The sequence below is a fragment of the Siniperca chuatsi genome, linkage group LG12 (assembly GCF_020085105.1).
Source record: "Siniperca chuatsi isolate FFG_IHB_CAS linkage group LG12, ASM2008510v1, whole genome shotgun sequence".
NCBI classification, from domain to species: domain Eukaryota; kingdom Metazoa; phylum Chordata; class Actinopteri; order Centrarchiformes; family Sinipercidae; genus Siniperca; species Siniperca chuatsi.
Window position 1 is genome coordinate 16,961,676 of NC_058053.1, and position 9,483 is coordinate 16,971,158.

General features: G+C 39.7%; 1 protein-coding gene across 1 annotated transcript; it reads right to left on the reverse strand.

Moving 5' to 3' along the window:
* Nucleotides 1-1,003: 1,003 nt before the first annotated feature.
* Nucleotides 1,004-8,845, reverse strand: casq2 (calsequestrin 2). The gene is made up of 11 exons (XM_044216522.1): nt 7,204-8,845; nt 4,680-4,764; nt 4,412-4,512; nt 4,193-4,304; nt 3,639-3,712; nt 3,440-3,570; nt 3,283-3,328; nt 3,146-3,200; nt 2,464-2,564; nt 2,242-2,316; nt 1,004-2,139 (listed from the first exon to the last, which is right to left on the reverse strand). The coding sequence occupies exons 1-11, from the start codon at nt 7,438-7,440 to the stop codon at nt 1,858-1,860; spliced, it is 1,299 nt and encodes a 432-aa protein (XP_044072457.1). The 5' UTR covers nt 7,441-8,845; the 3' UTR covers nt 1,004-1,857.
* Nucleotides 8,846-9,483: the final 638 nt, after the last annotated feature.

Sequence of the window (9,483 nt, forward strand, 5' to 3'; positions counted from 1 at the left end):
CAATAAGGTCTATATACAGTATAGTTATTATATTGGTTATACAGAAGTGGGAAACATTTCTTTGCATATCTTATCCTCATTAGAATTGTCGCATTGTATTAATTTAGTATTTTGTATTCAACAGAAAGGTGACTTTTCTCGCACCTTTTGTCTGTGAGTAAGACAAATGTAAGTAAGTGTGTCGGTGTTCACGACCAGACGTGCATGTGAGTGCGAATATGATGAACTAAATATTAAAAAGAACATTAATATTTCTTACACTTCCTCCTGTGTTGAACCCAGGCAGGATTAAAGGTTTCTATCAATGTCCAGCTATCAGAATGTCAGGCATAATGAACACAGTGCACATCACTTTATTTGAAATAAAATTACTAACTAACCATACATTACAAAGAATATTAATTTGATAAGGAAAAATATCTTCTGAATAAAAATCTTGATGTGTCTCTCTTGAGGTTCATTTTACTGGTTAGCTTTTCAAACACAGGCTTTGTTCTGTCTCAGTACATTTGAGAAGTCGCCAAGCACCCATGGATCAAGAAACCTCCCCTGTCGTTGCATATTGTGTTTCTTTAATTGTGTGCAGAGGGCGACGAGGAGAGAGCAATGAGTTACAAAAGAAAAGAGAAAGCAACAAAGCAAAGTAAAAGTGCAGGGATGCAAGAGAGGAAGAGAAACATGAGGAATTAGAATTCTAATGAGCTTTACAGCATCAATCCAGTGGTGTAATAACAATATTATCTCCCCATGCAGCTGCTGCCTGCCCCATTAATTCAGGTGAGAAATAAACCTGATGGAGAAAGAGGAAGTAGTGAGTAGTGATGAAAGAAGAGATTAGATTTTTGCTATTGATAAAAGAGATTGTCAGCATGTGGTTTTACAATTTCAAAGCTGTAAGCCCCCGGGCAGAAAATGTACCTTTTCTAGGTAAACCAAACATTAAATCTTAAATTGTATTACTTGAAAGGAGGATGGAGAATAAAAGCAAAGGGAAATGGAAACACACATTTACCAGCCAGTTTGGTTTATTGACACTGAGGACAATGAGCCACAACTTATGTAATTGTACAGATTACAAGTAAAAGAAATTACATTTTTAAAGTGCTGCTTAGTGGTGGAAGAAGTACTCAGATCCTTTACTTGAAACGTGAAATTGCCAATACAACAATGTAAAGATACTCAATTACAAGTAAAAGTCCTGAATTCAACATTTCACCTAAGTAAAAGTACAGAAGTATTATCAGCAAAATGCACTTAAAAGTATAAAAGTGAAACTACTCGCTCTGACAGATGATGACATAGAGGGCTCATGAGATGATTAATGAGGTAGGAGAGAAGAAAGAAAAAGTTCTGCTACAAAAGACTGTATTTATATTTTGGACTCTAATCTTTACTCTGAAGTGAGGAGCCCACAATAGACATTACTTTTTGTGGAACCACTGTTTTAATTGTTAACAATATGTATCTAATAAACTTCATCATATGTTTACATATTTAAGTAAGCAGTGTTTCTCTTGAAGATTGAGGTTTTCACAATTTACTTGTTTAAAAGAAGAAATGAATTTGATGACAGTGATAGTGACATCGACAGTCATTTATTATTAACAGACTTTATATATATGAATGTCAAAATGTAATTTGAGGCAAATGTCTGGTCCAGACATATAAGTATATACTGTATATATTTTATTTTAAATCCCAAAACCCATTCCATTTCTGGATATTAAATAGACTTGCTTATTATTAGCAGGCACATATTCAGTACAAATTTGGAATTATTTATTTTACTGTACAGTAGTTTGTCTGAAATTTATGTTAAAAACTGAAGAGTCAACATATATTCTCCATGGCTATGTATTACTCATCATCATCATCATCATCATCATCATCATCATCATCATCATCCTCTTCATCATCATTGTCGCCATCCTCCTCATCACCATTATCGTCACCATCATTGTCATCATTATCTTCATCATCGTCGTCGTCGTCATCATTGTCGTCATCATCGTCGTCATCGTCGTCATCATCATCTTCAGTGTTGACTTTTCCAGAGAGCACATCCTCAATCCACTCCTCCAGCTCCTGGGCGGTGGGCAGGTCCTCGTCATCGTCCATCTCCATCCACACGCTGTCAGCCTGCTCACAAACACACAGGCAGAGAGGTCAAATGATGTCAGGAGAAACTCAACACAACATTCGTGTCACGTCAGACAGGCTGTTAGGTTGTCAGGGACTTACATCTGTAACATTGACAACTCCAATCTGTGGTCTGAACAGGTCCACCTTGAAGGTCTTCTCCCAGTAGGGGATCAGCTGAAGGGAGTCAGTGAAAAAAGAGACCATATTAAGAGCACAATGTAAGCTAAATATCTATCCACATGGTGTCTTTTTTAGATGTTTCACTACTTTCTTGTCTGCCTGCCTCTGTGTCTGTCTAAGCCCAGAGGTGTCATGGCTCACCAGGGGAAAGTCATCAGGGTCAATCCAGATGATGCTGAGGTCAGGTAGGTGGGTGTTGTCTCTGGCCACCTCCTTCAGGATCTCCAAGAACTCGTAACCATCTGGAAGCAATTTTACACAACGTCAGTTGTGATTCAAAACTTATTACAACCAATTTAAAGAAACATTTTCATGCTGGTAAGTTAGATATAAGGCTACAACCAGCAGCCAGTTCGCTTAGCTTAGCATTAAGACTAAGAAGAAACAGGGAAACACATTATATCTTGTTTGTTTTATCCATAAAAAAAACAAAAATGCAATGTAAACCCAACACGTTGTGGTTTTCTATTTCTGGGTAGAATGACTTCCTGATGAGACTGGACTATATAAATAAAGTTGACTTGACTTGAATATTATGTGTGACATTAGCCTCCTATTGTCAATTGTCTGACTGTTTATTTGTCTTATTTTAGCTTGTCATGCATTAACCTGTATGAAAGGTGCCGTCTAGAGCAAATATGTTCTACAGTCTCATGTTTATCCACTCCAATAACAAATAGTGTAATATTATCAAGAGTACGGTCTAGACCTGCTCTATGTGAAAAGTGCCCTGAGATAACATCTGTTATGATTTGGCACTATATAATTAAAATTGAATTGAATTTAATAAATTGAATTGCCATAACATATAACATGTTCTTACCAGGGTCCTCCTCCTCTGCAAAAGCTACAATGTGGGTGCCCTCAATATCATCCTCCTGAGAAGAAGAGAAATTGGTTGGTGTCAGGAAAAACTAAATTTAAGTTGTTAATGTTGCCTGCAGCCAGACAATCACGCACCCAGGTCTCAAACATATCTTCTGCACGCAGCTTTCTCAGAGTTGGTCTGATGGCACAGAAACACATTGCATGTTACAATAGACCTCAAAAAATGCATCTTTTAAAAAAGTTGGTTAAATACACATTTGTTGGAGTATTCAGTTCAATATTTGTTTACCGCCTGTGTTCAGTTATGAATTCCACCAGATCCTCCTCAGAGTGAGGCTTGCCTGGGATGGTGACTGCCTCCTCCATGAAGGGCTCATAGAAATCCACCTCATTCAACTTCAGAGTCAGCTCCTTGGCCACCTGAAGCAACAAAGACAAATCACTCAAGAATAATGATGTGTCTGTTTATTTGTTTGTTTGTTACTTACAGATTTCTCAAATGTGGCAAAGAACTTAATGTAGGGCTGGAACTGCTCTGCAGCTTCTTTAAATGCATCATAGTCTGAGGATTAAAGAGAACAGGGTGAAATAAGGAGAATACATTTTTTTGTAAGCAACAGGGTTTTGTTGTATTCTTGTTTCCTGATCACACATCTGTTTGTGCTTTCTCTGGCTCTTGTATACATGACATTTACACACCAGGGAGCAGAAATAGCTGAACTTTGACCTCCACTTAATGCTCCCACAGTTGGTCAGATGGGATGTAGCTGTAGCTCAAGTAAACTACTCTAGACTCAGCTCTTCCACAGTATGTGAGATGTGACCAGGCAGTGCAGTGACAGCTGTGTGTGCAGCAGTGGTAAAAATGGATCTGTAAATCCATGGAGATGAGGGGGTTAAAATGCACTCATGTTATAATAAAGGGCATGAGCCACAGAAAGCCCATCACAGACCCAGCTAACAAGGTACTATGCTGTGTTCAGACAGCAAAAAACATACATTTTACAAACATATCATTCATGCAACAGCCTCACACACTCACGATCAGAGTCCTCGCTCTTGAAGTAACCAATGAGGCGGATGTCTTCCTCCATCCTATCAAAGGCTCTCAGCTCCAGAGCATTTCCTATCACCTCCACTGGCTCCTCCAACAGCTAGAGACAGAAGAGGAGAAACAAGAGGGGAAAGTTTGTGACTTTGGCAAGACTGGTGTGGATTAGTGCTAGCAGCTGGGAATCTGCCCTTAAATCACTCTACTCACATCCAACAAGAACTCGACCAGGGTGTTAGCAGAGAGCAAGCCGTCAAACTCGATCACCCGATCAGCCTTAAAAACATACACACTGCCTTCCTCTTCCAGGCCTGTGTTTGAGGGAAATCACATATCAGTACATACATTCAAAGACTGTTCTTAAAGTTATTTGACCCTTGACTAAATCTGTGACTAAGGGCAATCATCTTTCAGGACTTGCAAGTATCAATCAGTTAAAGGAGGCTAAATAAAGGTTCTGCAGTATTTATATACTCACCCAGTTTCTTTGCCACCTTTGCATCTTTGTGGGAGTCGACCATTCCAAATCCAATGCCCTTCTCTTCCAAAACCTGAGCTGCAAGCTGCAGCCAAAAGAAAAAAGACCATGAAGGACTAAAAGGTAAGAACAGGACTAAACACATGAGATGTAAAGAAACAAGACATAAAGAAAATTATTCATTTTGGATTTTGAGCACTGGAAACGGAAAAGTCAAAAACAAATTCAGTTAAAATCTTAATTGAAGCTGAAAGATGAATGGGAGCTTGACCACAGTGTCAGGTAAGGTCTTAAGAAAGAAAAAAGACCAAAGTTGGCAATATCACAGAAGTGCTGAAGCTGCCCAGGGGCCATGGAAACACACTTACGTAATCACCCAGACTGCCTTGCTCTAAATATAACCAAAGCAAGAGTATATGTAATTGTTCTGGCAATTGTTCTGTGAAGTACAGTAGGTGAGCTAAGTTAGACTCCGTCCTGCCAGAAAAGATTCTTACACAAATGGAACAAGCTTGTTTACACTTGTAATGTGCTGTCTTCAACCTTTGGACAAATAAATTAATTAAAATTAAAATTATTATTTAAATATAATTAAACGTATCCTTTGGAGTTCTGACCACTAGTAGCACTATGCAGCAATGGTTTTTATAAGTGGGTACCCATTTTGTTTGCATCATATACGAGGACGTTCATGCATATGTGTGCGCATGCAGGCGGTGTGTTTCATGTCCTGCCATCGGTTTATTGCTATTCTGCTGATCTACAGTTGGTGGTTGTAACACGCCAACAAATGTAGCAATGTGCCAACAATGGCAGTGAATAAGAAAATTGCTTGCAAGAAAACATTAATGTAAACAATGCACGATTTACATAATATCTTTTGTATGTTTACAAGAAAATTCCTCAGGGCACCTTTAAAGAGTAACTAAATCCCCAAACCACTTTTTTCAGCTGAAAACCAATGTATATGGGTATTTATCGATTCGGTCCAAATCTTGACATTTTAGTACAAAGTATTTGGCCCCCTGTCGTGTTATAAAAGTCACATGTCACGTTTCGCCGCTCTGATTGGTTGTAGGTCTGGGCCTGCGTGCAGTCTGCAGGTCCGTCCACCAGGCTCACAAAACTCAGATCAAACTGTCAAACTAGGCAGTACTAATCAAATATTAATCAAGATTATGTTACTGTATTGCATATTTCCCGCCTCAAATGTTTTCAGAAACACATGTCAGTGTATTTTTTAACTGTAATCTGAGAAAGTTTCTGACCAGGCCGCCATTTTGTTCCTGCTTGAAAACGGACCAAGCACCGCTCCGTCGCTCAGCGCTACGTAACGTCACACGTTTCGTTGCTCTGATTGGTTGTAGGTCTATCCAATTGCGCCCCCTCCCAACGCTGCCCATGTTGACACTTTTTTGCGTTCTGGAGGAATTTTTGAGATTTCCAGGGTATATGCAATTCAACCAAAACTTTGGGGTTTAGGTTCATTTTTTTCCCCCACCAATTAACAAAGAGGAAGTGAACAGATATCAAACAGGCTTAAACGATCTGCAAGTTGTAGATTTTTATTTTGGGGCAAATATGTTAAATACTATATCTGCTCACTCTGCTCACCAGCAGTTATCAGTCATCAGCTTTAACAAGTTCATCTTTGTACATGGTTACTGTACGCATGGCCCACCTGTGCTGTGTAAAATAAGTGAAGCTAATATCAGGACTGAACAGCTGGGCTCAAATTACCTTCAACAGATCAGAGAACAACTCACCCTCAGCCATGTGTAACATGAGACAGGGCACAATGGATCTGTTTCCTACTGTATGGGATTCAAACAGAGAGATTTAATCTATCAATTAGATGTGTATCCATCTGCTTAGCTGAGCCGGAATAAAAAAATACCTTCAAGCTGTCTTACTTTTGCTTTGACCACCAAAGTCAACTACAAAAGAGGAGAAGGAAGTTGTGCCCTTCACATGTATTGCTCAAAAACATAATACACATGAGTTCTTGGCCTATTTCTGCCAGTGAAGGAGAGGCACAGGGAGAATCAGCCTGATACATTTCTAAGGGATAGAAGCACACATTGAATTAAGCTAATAACCTTAAGTGACAGCATTGCATCTCACTGGACTACTGTGCACTCACAGAGTGCATACATGTACGCATTGACCTTGACAAAACTCACACAAACAAACATTAAAATGGAAAGATCTGGAGTTTTATATCGCACCAGTTGGCTCTCTCTCTGATTACTTGAGCAATAACGTGGAGTTGTTATATGCTAAATCTTTTATATGAGTCTGGTTAATTGGACTGTAAGTGTCCTCTCTCATACCACTGCCACTAAACCAAACCTTGTCCTTTCCTTTATCTTTCTTTCCTTTATCTCCTTCAGTGACACCTTTATTTTCCATAACATTTTTAATTTCATTCCTGTTCTTTTCCCTCTGTCCTGTTCCTTTATTTTGGTCCTGCACCTCTTCTCTACCTGCTTCCTGCTTTGTTTTCCTCTTCTTAATACTTTACCTCCAGCACCAACTCAGTCATCTGGTGTTGTTTTTGCAGCTCCTTGTTGTCTGGTATGGGCCCATGGTAGGACAGGCACAGCATGCTGTGCTTCTTCAAGGCTTTCTTGTAGTTCTTGTCATTGATATCTAGGACGCGGTCTTTCCCGTCATACTGTGGGAACTCCAGGCCCTTCTCGGCCGGGGCCAGAGGCACTAAGCTCAGGCAAGGGAACAGGAACAACCACAGGGAGAGCATGGTCCGGAGCTACCACACACCCCGGAAAATCAAAGTTTGGTTTTAGGTTCACAGTATAAAACTGTACAATCTAAAAGGTCACCTAAGCCCTGTGAATGGGTAGGGAAATGTAGGAAATGCAGCAGAAAGTTTTAGAGATAAACGGAGGTCTGTCAGTGGCAGTTCTCAAGCATCCCAAGCTGTGCAGAGAAATCCAACTTCTACAAGCATCTTCAGAGTCTAGCAACTCTTTCTCCTACTGTAATCACTCCTTCATGCCTTCCCTCTGCAGACACAAAGGCGAAAGAGGAGTGCTGTTGGGGCCTGTGAGGTACTGGGGGGTGGATACCATACATAGCAGCACTCCTCTCTCCTCTCCCCCTACCCATGCAGGACAGGCCCATTTTTAGGACACCAGTTGTTTGAATGCTAAAAATAAAGCTGCAAGGGGAAAAGAGCGATAGCACGGGGGGGTGTTAATAGTGAGTACAGTTCTTGCTCCCTGTGATGTCTCTTTCTGGGAGTCAGTAATGTGGGAAGAGGGAGTTGAGCCCCAGAGATTTGGGGGTTCAATTATTTTGAGGTGTGGCGTCTGTGAGGACCAAAGACACAGTGGATGTGTGGTTTGGTGCTAGAGTAGAAAATGGCGGTGTATTTTAAATGACAGCTCATGAGACAATCTGAAAACAGGTGTGCAAAGGGCAACTCAAATAGTCTGTGTGTAGTGGTTGTTCTGCAGATGTGGTCTCATGAGTTTTGTTTGCGATGCGCAATGTGCTATCTGCAATGTGATTTCCCCATTTTGTTCTTCACAAACCTACACACTGACTCAAAGCTCTTCCTCTTAAACTGTATATTTAATCTCCACATACACCATTATTACACTACTGACAAAGCAGCAGCTGCCTCCTCTATTTTGCCCCCCTTCTTCATCTCCACTCTCAACAATAGTTCTCTAGCTGCATTTAAAGGAGCCTCTTCTGCCCTCTGCTGGTAAAAATCATGCATGACCTGCTGAATCTTGAGAGTTATGGCAATACCACTCCTAAATGTTTAAGATCCTTATTCATTGTTTCCCAACCAGAGGTACTTGTATCCCAGCAGGTATTTTCTGCAGTTGCCAGGGAATATGTGGAAAAAATATGGAGTAGCTCAGCTTTTTGGAAAATAACATATTATAATTTTGCAAAAAAAGAAAACAGAAATAAGGTTATAATTGGTGAGATCTGATCTTTAGTACATTTGGTGTTACTAATAACATTAACGATGGCTCCGTTCTATTCAGGTGTCCTGTCAGGTGAGTAATGACAGTGTGACAGAGAGCCAGCTTGCACAATACCAGGATCCTGAAACTGAAGCAGCTAAATGGAATTCAGCCATTATCAGTTTTATTATTTGCACCTGTGCTTTTCCTGCTGTGACATGTCAAAATGTCTCCTGTGAAAACGGCCTATCAATTAACTGATTAGCTCCAGGAAGTAACTGTACCCAGCTTCTTTTCGCTAAGAAATAGTTACTGCAGGTAACTTGTTGTTTCTACATTTCTGTATGTGTATGAATTAAACAAACAAGGTATGTGATAAGGAATTTAGAAGTTTTATTTAACTCTTGAATAAAAAGTGAATAAGGGTAATTTCCCAAAATGTCGAACAAGAGCATAGAGTGAAATATGCATGAATGTCCAAAGGGCAGTAACAAGCAAATAATGTAATATATTTCATTTAAACTTATATATAGTGGCTGAAGATGATAGCTGTTACTAAATGGCAACAATGGGCCTTTTTCAAAGCAGACATTTTGACTTGTCAAGAGGAAATACACAGGTGTTACTAATAACATTAACGATGGCTCTGTTCTATTCAAATGTCCCAGTACGCCATGACAGCAAGCCAGCATGAATGATACCAGAACGATGAAACTGAAGCAGCTAAATGGAATTCAGCCATTTTAAATTGTATTATTTCAGGGTCACTTTTATACAATTAATAGTGTTAAATAACATCCTCTTCAAAATTAATTTAAATGAACACATTTGGAAGCTAACACGTGGTGTCAATAACACAG

Coding starts and splice junctions, on each gene's coding strand:
- casq2 (XM_044216522.1), bottom strand. CDS start 7,440: ATGCTCTCCCTGTGGTTGTTCCTGTTCCCTTGCCTGAGCTTAGTGCCT. Junction 3,329..3,439: donor TTCATAACTGAACACAGGCG/GTAAACAAATAT, acceptor CTGTGCCATCAG/ACCAACTCTGAGAAAGCTGC. Junction 2,140..2,241: donor GAGTTGTCAATGTTACAGAT/GTAAGTCCCTGA, acceptor GTTTGTGAGCAG/GCTGACAGCGTGTGGATGGA.